The following is a 13,275-nucleotide window of genomic DNA, read 5'->3' as shown; positions in this document are numbered from 1 at the left end:
GGCATAGGAAAGAAGGAAAGGAGGTGAGAATAAAAATGTTCCCATCCACTTTTTCCTAAAAACATATCCCTCTCTTTGGAAGAGGAAGGGAGGATTGTATTCCAAGAGCTAAACACAGTTGTTGTGTAGCAAAAAGAGTGAATAAGACACAGCTGGATTCCTATCCCAAAATTTACTACTTTTTAAGAATTCAGAATTCATGTGAGGTACTGGGTTCAATCCTCAGCACCACAAAAAAATAAATAAGTACTTAAAATAAGGTTATTGAGTTCAGGGGCTGTGGTGGAGTGCTTGCCTAGCATGTGTGAGGCCCTGGGTTCTATCCTCAGCCCCACATAAAATTAAATAAATAAAATAAAGATGTTGTGTCCATATATAACTAAAAAACTATATATTTAAAAAAATTCAGTTCGAGGCGTGCGCGCCACACACACACACACACACACACACACACACACACACACAAAAGATTTCAGGCAATTGTCACTCACTGTTCTGTAAATTGGTAAAATTATAATATTTAGGGCTGGGGTTGTGGCTCAGCGGTAGAATGCTCACCTAGCACGTGCGAGGCCTTGGGTTTGATCCTCAGCACCACATAAAAATAAATAAGTAAATAAAATAAAGGTATTGTGTCCAACTACAACTAAAAAATAAATGTTAAAAAAAAAGTTTTTAAAAAATTACAATAGGGCTGGGGAGGAGGCTCAAGCGGTAATGCACTCACCTGGCATGTGCAGGGCACTGGGTTCAATCCTCTGCACCACATAAAAATAAAATAAAAAGATGTTATGTCCACCGAAAATTGAAAAATAAATATTAAAAAATTCTCTCAAAAAAAAATAATATCTATCCTGTAACATTTTAGTGAAGATGAAATGAGGTAAGAGATACAATATTGGTTTTTTCTACTTCCTATGCCTTTTTTCTTTTTGCACTTGCAATAAGATTCAGAATGAAACATTTCATTAGTTACTGATTTTTTTAATATTCTTTTTTATAAAATAACTTTATTTAAATATTTTTATGTGGTGCTGAGGATGGAACCCAGTGCCTCATACGTGCTAACCAAGTGCTTTACCATTGAGTCCCAACACCAGCCCCTCATCAGCTACATATTATGCTGTATTCTTTTGACGGTCTTTAGCCATAATTAGTCAAAAATCTAATAAAGATGAGGCACCTGGGAAAAAGTGAAGATACAGAGAGAAAAGGACTGGATGCATTAGAATGGCCTATATTGAAGACTCCTAGCATCTCAAAGACTCTTGGGACTTAAGGATTAAGCAATTCAATAAATAGCACACATAGTAAATAACAACACAGTGACAAATGTTAGAATTTTTTTTTAAGTCATTTTGGAGAAAGAAAAATAGGGGAAAAGTCACACACATGAGGGGAAAAGTCATACACATGAACATCATGATGTGGGCAGGGGGTCTTGCTCAATGCTAGAGCACTTGCCTAGCATGTGCAAGGCCCTAGGTTCAATTCTTAGCAATGAAAAACAAAAAAGAGGAGTCATTAAACAATCCATGATGCCAAGCCCCTGAGGAGTAAAAACTTCCCAGCTAAGAGGAAATTCCCTTAGTATTTTTTTTTTTTAAACCAATATGAATAAAAAGCGCCTGCACCTTCAACAAGTCCTCTGCTCAGGACTGACCCAAGTTTGGGAGAGCAACCAATTCAGATGAAAAGAGTTACAGCTTCCAAACACAACCACTGTTTTCTATTGTCATCTTCATCTCAATGGGGACATGGCTGCTACACAGGGTACTTGTGACAGGGATCCCACGGTGAAGCAGCAGATGTCTGTGAACACTGTGTGGTGAAAGCGGCTCAGAGCCTCTGGACTCATAGTTCTGCATGGTGAGCTTCCGCCTTCAACAACTCACTGGGCTTCATGAAAATGCCTTCCATTGCTTTCCAGTAGTTGTTCTGGCTTGGCTGGGCCATGCCATGCACCTCTTTTTGTCCACTGATGGGCCGACCATATTGTTCTCCTGTGACAGATAGCAGTACCTCAGTGGAAGAATGTTTGAATCGCACTTCACCATCTCTCACCCAGTAGGGTCCATTACAGAGCACTGTCCAGTCATCCAGGTAATCACCTTCACCTTCCTCACCAAAAGCACTCACTTCCTGGAAGACACAGAAGGTGGCAACATTAGCATGGCTGACACATAGGCTTGAAGAGTAGAAGGAGACAATGGGAAGAAAAATAAGGCTGTAACAAATGACAGTCTTTCTAGTGTTGTAAAAAATAAAATAAACCTGTGGGGGAAAAACCCAAGAAAACACAAAAAGTATGCAAGAGAAAAAGAAATTAGTTGCCATAAAATTATGGTTCAAACACTTAATTTGCAATTAGTATCATATTGCCTTTTATTTTCTATTATAGTCTTAAAACATTTTTATTTCTTTAGAAATGGGTTCTTGCTCAGTTGTCCAGGTTGATCCAAACCCCTGGTTTTGAGCAATCCCTCTGCCTCAGATTCCCAAGTAGCTGACCACAAGCACATGCCTCTATACCTGGCCTATTAAAATATTTTATAACCGTTTTGTTTTTTGTTTTTTAAAGAGAGAGAGAGAGAGAGAGAATTTTAATATTTATTTATTTTTTTAGTTATTGGCGGACACAACATCTTTGTTTGTATGTGGTGCTGAGGATCGAACCTGGGCCGCACGCATGCCAGGCGAGCGCGCTACCGCTTGAGCCACATCCCCAGCCCTTATAACTGTTGTTATTTGGCTTTATTTATTTCTTGCTATTAGAGTTTAAACCCACAGGCCTTTTACCACTGAGCTACATCCCAAGTCCTTTTTATGTTTTATTTTGAGACAGGGTCTTGCTATGTTATCCAGGTTGTCCTTGAACATGCAATTCTACTGTCTTGGCCTCTAAAGTCACTAAAATTATAGGTGTGCACCACCATGCCCAATAAATATTAAGTGAACAAAACATAGCAGGTTCTCTATATTCCTTTCCTCAATGAAAACTCATTCTCCTGTAGGCCAAATATTTAGGGTTTCTACACAATGATGATTAAAAAAAATTATTTCAGAAACATCTGACTTAAATGTATACTAACAACTATATAATTTAGATAATAAAAAGCAGAACTTTGAAAATGGAATCTATATAACTAAAGACAAAAGGAACTACCTTAAACACAGAACACTTACTTGATAAAATAAGTATCCCATGGGAGTTCCAGTTAACAATTCTAAAACTATACTTGTATATGGGAACTGAAGAAGGAAATGGATGGTGGATGGTGGAAGCCTGGTACCTCACTGTTGCAGCAAGGATTTACAAATAAACATGCTAGAATGATAAATGTAGTAATGGATTAGAGTTGGAGGTATCAATAAGAGCTCATGTTTAACAATACACAGATGGCTAAATATATCAGTATATATGTGTAGACGTATGAGTTAGTATACACACATATATTTCTTTGCTGTCTGCTAAGAGGACCTAAAAGAAATAATATCCCAGTAAAGCAATAAGCTCATATAAAGTCTAGATTTTAGTTCTAACACCATTCTCCAATGAAGGGAAACAGGGCTCCGAGGAGAAATAAGGAGTCTAAGAGTGGGGCAAGCAATAAGCAAAATGAACCTGAAGCATCTTTCAGTGCCAGAAAGTTATAAGCAAGTGCTTTAAAACACACATACAATGAGATTCTGTCAAATGGATATAACAGACAACAGGAAGATTCCCCAATAGCCAAAGTTGGAATAATCTGAGCAACAAAGTGAAGACAATAATATTGAATTATAAGTCAAAATATGTAATATAAATCCAAGAGTTCATACTGATATAAATGAATAAATAAACTGGGGAAAAGAGACAAAAACCTCCATATGGAAAAACCCCACATAAATAATGTAGTTACTCCAACTGTAGACTGGACTTACTTTATCAACATGCAATTCTACTGTCTTGGCCTAAATGAAAAGAGTAACTTTACAGGAGAAACTCACTAGAACACTACTATAGTCGGGTAATCAAGGTCAATATCAGCAATCAAAAATCATGTATATAGGGCTGGGGTTGTGGCTCAGTGGTAGAGTGCTTGCCTAGCATTCATGAGGCACTGGGTTCGATCCTTAGTACACTTAAAAGTAAAATAAAGATATTGTGTCCACCTAAAACCAAAAAATAAATATTTTTTTTAAATCACATAGACAACAGGTATCCTTCATAGTATGTGAGGAAAATGTCACTTTTAACTCAGTGACCTTGCTCCCAAAACCCTTTATAAACACAGTCTCATCATGACAAAAACGTCAGACAGATTCCGAAAGAGGAGCAATAACAATACACCTGACTAGCACTTCTCAAAACTGTCAAGGTCATCAAAAACAAAGAAAGCTAGAAAACTGTCAAAACCAAGAGGATCCTAACAAGATATATCAACTAAATATAATGTGGTATCCTGGAACAGAAAAAGAACATTAGATAAAAAGAAAACTAAAATAATCTATGTACATTAGTTGAAATAATGTATCAATATTATTTCATCAATTCTAGCAACTGTACCTTATTAACATAAGATGCTCATAGCTAAAACTATGTGAGGTGGGGGGGGGGGGGTGCCAGAGGGAAGAAGTCATTAAGGGGTTTATATCCCCTGAAAGCTCAAGGATTAAAAAAGTGGTAGAGAGGCTATGTGTGTAGTTCATTGTTATGGCACAGTTTAGCATGAGGAAGGGTCCTGGGTTCCATCCCCAGCACCAGGGGGAAAAAAAGTGGCAAAAATTCATTTTCCCAATGTGGTTAGTTAGCATCATTAAAAATATAATCATTTTGGGGCTGAGGTTATGGCTCAGTGGTAGATCACTTGCCTTGCACCTGTGAGGCACTGGGTTTGATTCTCAGCACCACATAAAAATAAATAAAATAAAGGTACTGTGTCCATCTATAACTAAAAAAAATTTTTTAAATAATAATCATTTTTATTGCAAGTTTGGAAACATTGGGTTTCCAAACTGCAGAATTTATCAGAACTTAATTCATAACTATTCTCTGTTCCCTCCATTTCTTGACTTTTATCTAGGTGGAAAGTTTCCATGGGACCAGAAACAACTTTCTTCACACTTACGAAAGTCATTTCTCCAGGTCTGCAGAAAAGAACATTTACATTTGGAAAGGAAAGGGTTAAGAACCAGGAGCTCAAACAAGAGAATCAAGTATTGCAGAGCAAAGTGATCCATTAGATGCCACCTCACCTGGTTTCCAGAAAGAGGTGAAGTAAAATGGTGACTATGGAGGTTTCGGCCAGTGTTGACATGTGTCAGTCGGATGGGCTGGCCACATTTGATGGGGGTTCCCCTTTCACACACCGTGGCAGTCTTCCCCCGTATCCTCCAGTAACTGTTGCTGTCATCCACAGAGGTTACACCTGTCACTGACTGCTGGCCACTACCTACAGTCAAAAACAGAAAAAAAAGAGAAAGCAAGTGAACTCAACCTAATTCTATGGCCCTAAAAATGTGCCCTGTGTCATAAAACTGGCAGGAAGGGATGGGAAGGGAACATTATAGCTGGTAATATTTTTTCTATGATATTAAAATATTTATGAAAATATTAAATGTTCATATACTGTAGTTTTAATTAGCATATATTATACTTAAGGGAGTGCCATATCAAAAAATTCCAAGAATTTGCATCAAAAGAATTAGATACAAATCCACAAATATGTGAGGTTTTTTTTAAGTATAGGCAATGTTTACATGTATGTACTAGACTGGATAATCCCAAATATATGTCAGGTATCTAAGTATATAATTTTAACATGTTTGTAATATTTTCAATGCTTACTATGCATTAAATAAAAATTCTTATATTTTATAATTAAAATAAAATGACTTTATATCATCAACTTTAATCCAAGAAGCCATAATAATTCTGAAACTCTTGTTAAGTAGTCTATCAGTACATTATAAAATTACTCTGAGGACATCTAAATTTGGTTAATCCTGCCTTAACTGGTACAATTCTGCAGGTTAAAAGGCACCGAGTTAAATATGTAGCTACAGCCAGGAAAAGCAGCATTCGCCTGTAATCCCAGCAGCCCAGGAAGCTGAGGTAGGAGAATCACAAGTTCAAAGCCAGCCTCGGCAACTTAATGAGGTTCTAAGCAACTTAGCAAGACTGTTTCAAGATAAAAAATAAAAAGGGCTAGGGATGTGACTCAGTGGTTAAGCACCCCTGGGTTCAACCCCTAGTACCAAAAAAAGAAAAAGAAAAAAGTAGCTATAGACTTAAAAATAAAAAGGAGGGCTGGGCTGTAGCTCAGTGGCAGAGCGCTTGCCTAGCATGTATGAGGTACTGGGATTATCCTTAGCACTGCATTAAAAAATAAATAGATACACAAATAAAGGCATGCTGTCCATCTACAATTACAAATTTAAAAAACAAAAAGGAAATATATACAAATAATAATTTGTACCTAATATGTCCTGAGCAGTTACCAGGTATCGGGCACTAACCCAAGTCCTTTGCTTGAATATTCTTATTTAATACATGCCTCTATTCTCTTAGATAGGAATTATTATCATCCTCAGTTTATGTTGGAGTGTTAGAAAGGCTGACTAGTATGCCCAAGGTTATGCAATTCTAACAAGGTTGGGGCTGAACCTAGGAAACCTGATCCTAGAACTAACAGTCACTCCATCACAATACATCCCACAGTAAGGATATCTTCCCCCACTCCAAGAATTTTTTTCACAATACCTTTATTCCATTTATTTATTTTTATGTAGTGCTGAGGATCAAACCCAGGGCCTCACACGTGCTAGGCAAGCGCTTTACCACTGAGCTACAGCCCCAGCCCAATGACATCTTTCTTTTTCCAGATTTTTCTGTCAAGTTCCTCCAAACAGGTTACTCTCTAATAAACTCTAGGGATTTTTTTTCCCCCTACTAGGCCTTATGTACAACCCTTCTTTGAAGACATCTCATATTTCCCAAATACTTACCTTAAATAATCTCACCTGCACCTCCCAGCTTTGCCTTGAGATCCATGGACCTGCCTAACCACAAGCTTTTGATATTTCCCTTTTACTGTGTAACACTGTGCCTTGTACTTCTCCTTTGAGTAAATGCAACAAACTATCAGCTCCACTCTACAGGGTTCTTTCAACCTGGTTATGACTTTGTTACATCTTAAAAAAAAAAAAAAAGAAGGGGGGCAGGCAACTAAACTCCCTTTTTGCTGTCTCAGTATGCACAATAGTGTTTACTAAATCATAATCTACTTTTTATTTCTTACCTTTCACACTTTCTATTCAACCCACTGTTTCCTCCCACAATCCCTAAATCTTGAGATTATCCAGAATTCTATAACTGGACCTCATCTCTATTCAACTTTTTTTTTTTTTTTTAAGAAAAAAAGTGGTGATTGGTTTTTTTAACGATTTATTTTTATGTGGTGTTGAAGACTGAACCCATTGCTTCACATGTGCTATGCAAGTACTCTACCATTCAGCCACAATCCAAGCCCGTAGACCTCATTTATCTGTATTAGAGGTTCTTAATTGGGGGTCAGGACAAAAGCATTTGTATCTTTAACAAGTTTCTCAAGTAATTCTTATATTAAGAACCATAGTCATCCTGGGTAATTTCATCTACTCCCATCACTCTTCAACCATCACCATTCAACAATGTTGTATAACTTTGTATCTCAGATTCAGCAGAGATCCTTCTGTACTCTAGACTGAACCTGGTTCTCAAATGTGGCTGCCCATCAGAACCACCTAAAGAGTATTTGAAACTATCAGACTTTTATGCTAGGCATCTCATCACCTCCATTTTAATTCAGTAGATCTAAAGCAGAGAATCATATCAAACTAAAAAGCATTAAGCCTGGCATGGTGGCAAATGCCTAATCCCAGTGACTTGGGAGGCTGAGGCAGGAGGATCGTGAGTTAGCAAGGCCCTAAGCAACTCAACAAGACCCTGTCTCTAAATAAAATATAAAAAAGGGTTGATTCACTGTTGCATTTCCTGCCAGGCAGAGAGGCACACACCTGTAATCCCAATGGCTTAGGAGGCTGAGACAAGAGAATCACAAGTTCAAAGCCAGCCTCAGCAACAATGAAATGCTAAGCAACTCAGTGAGATCCTGTCTCTAAATAAAATACAAACTAGGGCTGGGGATGTGACTCGGTGGTTGAATGCCCCTGAATTCAATCTCCAGTACCCCCAATCCCCAAAAAAGAGGAGTGCTAGGGATGTGGTTCTGTGGTTAAGTGCCCCCTGGGTTCAATCCCTGGTACCAAAAAATAAAAAGAAAATTTAAAAAAGCAATAAACCTGACACAAAGTGGGGATTAACTGAATGGTTGCTAGGATTATTAAGACATCCCAATAATAACAACTCAGTTCCTTCCCTAATCAAACTGGTCAGACTTTTGGGAAACATGAATTACAGATTAATCCATCTGAGGGAACTCCTTCATCACTGAATGAACAAGCATAGTCCAACATAATCAGTCATCCAAGTTATCTTAGATGCTTATCACGCCTCACCAACTGATTTTGTTTTTCTTTTTTCCTTTAATGTTGGGATCAAACCCAGGGCCTTGTGCATGCTAGGCAAGTGCTCTACCATTGGAGTTAATTCCCCAGTCCTCGAACTTCTATTTCTCTATTTTTATTGTCTTCCTTGTAACTTGATTGATTCACTATTGCATCTCCTGCATCTAGAACAATATTAGGCACACAGTAGGGGCTTATTAAATCTATCCTGAATGAATGGACTCATAAGTAACTGATTATCAAATATTTTAATTTCATATAGCAAAAAGCAGTTTCCTGGGCTGAGGATTTAGCTCAGTGGTAAAGTGCTTACTAGTACTTGCAAGGCTATGAGTTCAATCCCCAGCACTACCCCCACCCCCACCCCCCAAAAAGCAAAGCAGTTTGCTCTACAATGTCTGTAACTGCTTTAAGGGTTGTTTTTTTTTTTTTTTTTTTTTTTGGGGGGGGGGTGTTTTGGTGTTGTTATTATTTTAAATAGCAATACTAAACCCAGGGTTTTTCACATGCTAGGCTAGTACTCTACCCATGAACTACTTGTCCAGCCCTTTTAAAAAATTTATTTATTTATTTATTTTTTTTTTTGTGTACACATTTAGTTTTATTGTAACAAAGCAACTTGTACACTTTTAACATTTAAAACTGAGCATCATCTTTCCTTTCCAGTGAAAACAAAAAAGAAAATTTAAAAATAAACAAACAAAATTACAATAGAGAATGTCAATTCCAAATAAAATCCTACAGGTTCTGCTGATTCTCCCATTGAGTGGCAGGGCTCAAGTCATCATTAGGAGAGAATTTTATTTTAAAAGTGTCATCTTAAACTGCAAGGATGTCCGTTAAACATCACAATTAAACATGCCAAAGGAGAAGCCATGTTGTCAAAATGCCCACTTAACCCACCCAAACATCTCAAACCCACCCTTTGCTGACCTTCTATAACCCCATTTTTTTAAGTTTTTTTTTTTTCTTTTTTTAAACAAGAAAAAGTAGACAGATACATGTTGGTAAATGCTAACTGTCCATATTCACATAGAGACACAGTGTAATCTCTGAGCCCAATATACAGAGAAAGGAGGAAAAAAGCTAGAATTCTATGCACTACTACACAGGGGCCTAGCACCCTCCAACTTCCAGCAGAGTGAAGAGAGTAGAAGGTTTTTCTTTTTTCCCACAGAGCACGGTGGTGTTGATTCCATACAGTTTTTTGTTTTTTGTTTTGAGACAGGAAGGGATAAAAATGAATTTAGAACAGAAGGGTGTAGAGATTCTTTTCCCATTGTACTCTGCTCAAGGTATTTCCCCCCAAAATAAGTTGAGAAGCATGGTTTGAGAAAAGAGACCTCAAGAACAGGGCGACTGAGCACAAGGGGGTGGGGGGGAGGGGGGGAAAAAAGACTGCAACTTGCTCCCAGGGACTGAATTAAAAAAACAAAAAACAAAAGAAAAAAACAAAAAACAAAAGAAAGAAAGAAAAAGGTTGGAATCCATCAGTGTTCAATTAGTCGTCTTCTCCTTCATCCTCCTCTCCTTCCTCCCCTTCATCATCATCTTCATCTTCTTCACCTTCATCCTCATCCCCTTCTTCATCAATATCTTCCAATCCTTCTTCTTCATCATCATCATCATCTTCTTCTTCTCCTTCCCCTTCTTCATCATCCATATCAGGAACCAAATAGTACTGCAATGGATCTGGCCAAATATCATCTTTGATGACCTCTCCTAACTCATCTGCACCTGCATCAGAATGGTCAGTAAACCAGGTAAAGAAGCTCTCTGGTTCTTCATGCTGCCTCTTCCTGCTGGCTTTATTCTGCGTTTGACTTGAACGTTTCGTCAAATCCTTTCCAGATTTCCATTTGATTTCAGTGGACTTTGAAGATGGATCACCACTCTCATTCAGATGAAATTCTTTGGAGAGAACTTTATTTTCGAAGTAAGGATTTTCATCAAAATAAAAATCTATTCTGTAACCTGATTTGATATCTTCAAATTCTGTCACTTCAACTCTGGTCAAATAATGCAGCGCCTCTTCATCTTCCTCCCCAAGCAGTGCTGACACTTGTGGGTGGTTGACAAATGTTGTTACCCAAAAATTTGGGATTTTGGCGATCAATTCTGACCTCTTCTGAAAAAATGGTTGGCGGAGTTTGTTATATTTCTGTTCTACTTTCAATATCTCCTCACTGGCTTGTTCATTAAGTCTGTCTATTTCATTTTGTACTTCATCGATATGTTCAATTGCTTCTTGTTGTTCTTTTTCTCCCTTCGGCAAACCCAGAGAGGCCGATGAATTCGCCTGCTCAGGGGCGGCAGGCAGTTTGGGTTTTTTTGTTTGAGACTGGAGCGAAGATTGGCGTTTGGGGGCCATCCTATGAGGGAAGTCAAGGAGCAGACCCACAGGTCTCACAGCTCACCAGGGAGAAGTGCAGAGAATCTTAAAAATTTATTTTGAGACAAGGTCTAAGTTGCCCAGGATGGCCTCAAACTTATAATCCTTCTGCTTCTGCCTCCTATGTAGCTGAGATTGCGGGCATGTACCACCACACCCCTCTGCTTTTTTAAAAGGAAGTTAAGATTGAGTAAAAAGGGACCAAAAGATAGGACAACGTGAGCTAGAAGACAGAGGGTTGTAATCAAAGAGTAAAATTCTTGGACTTTAAAACTTCAGAGATACAGCACTTACTATAATTTGCTACATCATTTTTCTCCCAAACTAGTGACAACCCAAAGTAGTGGAAAGGCTGGGTGTGGTAGCTAGCGCTTGCCTGTAATCCCAGTAGCTCTGGGAGGCTGAGACAGGAGCCTCAGCAACTGTGAGGCCTTAAACAACTCAGTGAGATTCTGTCTCTAAATAAAATACAAAATAGGGCTGGGGATGTGTCTCAGTGGCCGAGTGCCCAGAGTTCAATCCCCAGTACCCTCACTCCAAAAAAAAAAAAAAAAAGCAGTTGAAATGTTTTGATTCTTAACTGATTTGGATCAAACTTAGTTGCAAGGTTTTGAACAAGCGATTTAATTTTTCTGAGTCTATTTTCTCACCTGAAAACGAGGATAACAATAGCATCTATCTCACTGGAATGTTAAAAAATTGAAAAAGAAAAAAAAAATTGCCGAGAATGGTAGCGCACGCCTGTAATCCCAGCGACTCAGAAGGCTGTGGCAGAGATCGAGGCCAGTCTCGGCAAGTTAGTGAGACCCTGCCCCAAAATAGAAAATAAAAAGGGTGGAGATGTAGTTTTGTGGTTTAAAAAAACAAAAGAAAGGACATATCGACTTGCCTGGCACTTAGCTTGCCAAATAGAAGCTGGTATTACGATGAAACTGGCCTTAGAACAACTCCGTTTTTCATCCTCTCTGGACCTCAGGAGCCTCCCCAGGGGATCCCTAAGTCTCCGAGGCTCCGCCCCCTTCAGAATCTACCGGGCCTCCCCAGCCCACCCAAACCGGGTCCCCAGCAGTACCTGACCCATAGCGCACGTCGTGTGAGTGCAGCCGGACGTTGTGGCGCGTATTGAGTAACTTCACCACAGATCCACAAGTAACGACAGCCAGACTGGACGCCCCCACAGAGCTCCACAAACCCCCAAACAACAGTAGCTGTAAAACAGCCATCCTAAGTGAATCGCAGCGTCCCTAATCCTCCAAGAAAATTTGGCCCCTCCCCGGAACCGGAAGATGAAGGCGGAATTATTGAGAGGCGGAAGTAAAGAAGCCTTGATCTGATCTTTATGGTTCATTTGGGCTAGAGCGGTCTGAGGAACCCACCCCGCTCCCCGGTTCAGGTTGATGTTGATCACCTTGCTGTATTTGGGGGACTCTTTGGCAACTGCCTTCCTGAACGCTACCTGGTAGCTTTCGCATCCTCCGTCGAAACTCCAGAGAACCCGGCAGAAGAGAGGTAGGAACAGCCCGCCCACTCCCAGTGACAGGGAGCCGGAAGTGACGTAGCACGTTGACGCAGCAGCCGCGGCGGTGGCGGCGGAGGGGTCGTGTGGTGGGTCCTTACTATCCTTTCCCAGTCTCGGTTCGACGACTCCATTTTCCTCAGTGGGGGCTTTTCGCATCAGAGGAACGGCGGGCTTCAAGCAGGTAGTATTCAGACCGGAGATTGTGTTTCTTGCATGGGTCAGGTGCGGAACCAGGCTCCTATGGCCTGTTCCCGTAAGGGAAGAGGCTCTGGGGACCCGTCTGCGGGAAGAAGGGGGGGCGGCGGCCTTCCCTGCTCTCTGCGAGGAAGGGGAGAGGATAGCAGAATAGTTGCTCAGTCTCAATACCTTTCTCAAAGCCTTCTCATCCTGAACCCGGGAATTGGGTGGCCTATTGAATCAACAGGCTTCCTGGGATCCCATCTGTCTCCGTAGATTCAAAAAACTGGGCCACGCGAGGGAATTAGGAATGGAAGGGACCTAGGGCTTCTAACCTGGGATCAGGTGAAAGGATTGTTTGTCCTAGAAATGTGTCTCCTACCAGGTTTTAAACAGCTCAGCCATCAGACGTGCTATGCTAGCTCTTCCCGTATTGTTGAATAATAGAGTCAGAACTTTAAGTAAATGGCTGCATCCTTGATCCCTTTCTAAAGATCAGAGATCTTGTAGAAGTACTGAATCCCTTCATTCTTAATAGATTCATTTCCCCAGACATTTGCCAGCACCTGCCATAAACATCAGACTGGTCGTTAAGTCAAAACTTTATCCTGCATTTTTGCCTGTTTCTTCAGCACTA

General features: G+C 39.8%; 3 protein-coding genes across 4 annotated transcripts in view; 1 reads left to right on the top strand and 2 right to left on the bottom strand.

The window, feature by feature from the left end:
* Window positions 1-1,330: 1,330 nt before the first annotated feature.
* On the bottom strand, window positions 1,331-12,536 carry Sdf2 (stromal cell derived factor 2). 2 transcript variants are annotated; one of them, XM_071602955.1, is made up of 3 exons: window positions 12,351-12,536; window positions 5,239-5,435; window positions 1,331-2,142 (listed from the first exon to the last, which is right to left on the bottom strand). In XM_071602955.1, the coding sequence occupies exons 1-3, from the start codon at window positions 12,412-12,414 to the stop codon at window positions 1,855-1,857; spliced, it is 549 nt and encodes a 182-aa protein (XP_071459056.1). In that variant the 5' UTR covers window positions 12,415-12,536; the 3' UTR covers window positions 1,331-1,854. The 2 variants fall into 2 exon arrangements, with proteins under 2 accessions (XP_071459056.1, XP_027780352.1); XM_027924551.3 differs by lacking the exon at window positions 12,351-12,536 and adding an exon at window positions 12,015-12,222.
* Window positions 9,327-10,936, bottom strand: LOC114083817 (protein SET). Its single transcript, XM_027925072.2, has one exon. The coding sequence runs from the start codon at window positions 10,919-10,921 to the stop codon at window positions 10,052-10,054; it is 870 nt and encodes a 289-aa protein (XP_027780873.2). The 5' UTR covers window positions 10,922-10,936; the 3' UTR covers window positions 9,327-10,051.
* The window catches only part of Supt6h (SPT6 homolog, histone chaperone and transcription elongation factor), a 33,560-nt gene continuing 32,820 nt past the window's right edge, over window positions 12,536-13,275 (top strand). Inside the window, exon 1 of the mRNA XM_027924550.2 lies at window positions 12,536-12,642. The gene's annotated coding sequence lies outside the window, so the exon portion shown is untranslated. The remainder of the gene's footprint in view (window positions 12,643-13,275) is intronic.

The sequence above is a fragment of the Marmota flaviventris genome, chromosome 17 (assembly GCF_047511675.1).
Source record: "Marmota flaviventris isolate mMarFla1 chromosome 17, mMarFla1.hap1, whole genome shotgun sequence".
Taxonomy (NCBI): domain Eukaryota; kingdom Metazoa; phylum Chordata; class Mammalia; order Rodentia; family Sciuridae; genus Marmota; species Marmota flaviventris.
This window is presented reverse-complemented; position numbering and strand designations above follow the sequence as displayed.

What these genes read in the sequence shown, in the direction of transcription:
- LOC114083817 (XM_027925072.2), bottom strand. Translation starts at nt 10,921, where the DNA reads ATGGCCCCCAAACGCCAATCTTCGCTCCAGTCTCAAACAAAAAAACCC.
- Sdf2 (XM_027924551.3), bottom strand. Translation starts at nt 12,165, where the DNA reads ATGGCTGTTTTACAGCTACTGTTGTTTGGGGGTTTGTGGAGCTCTGTG. An exon ending in CGACGTGCGCTATGGGTCAG is followed by an intron (nt 5,436 to 12,014) that starts GTACTGCTGGGG and finishes TTTTGACTGTAG; the next exon opens with GTAGTGGCCAGCAGTCAGTG. An exon ending in CACCTCTTTCTGGAAACCAG is followed by an intron (nt 2,143 to 5,238) that starts GTGAGGTGGCAT and finishes TGTGTCTTCCAG; the next exon opens with GAAGTGAGTGCTTTTGGTGA.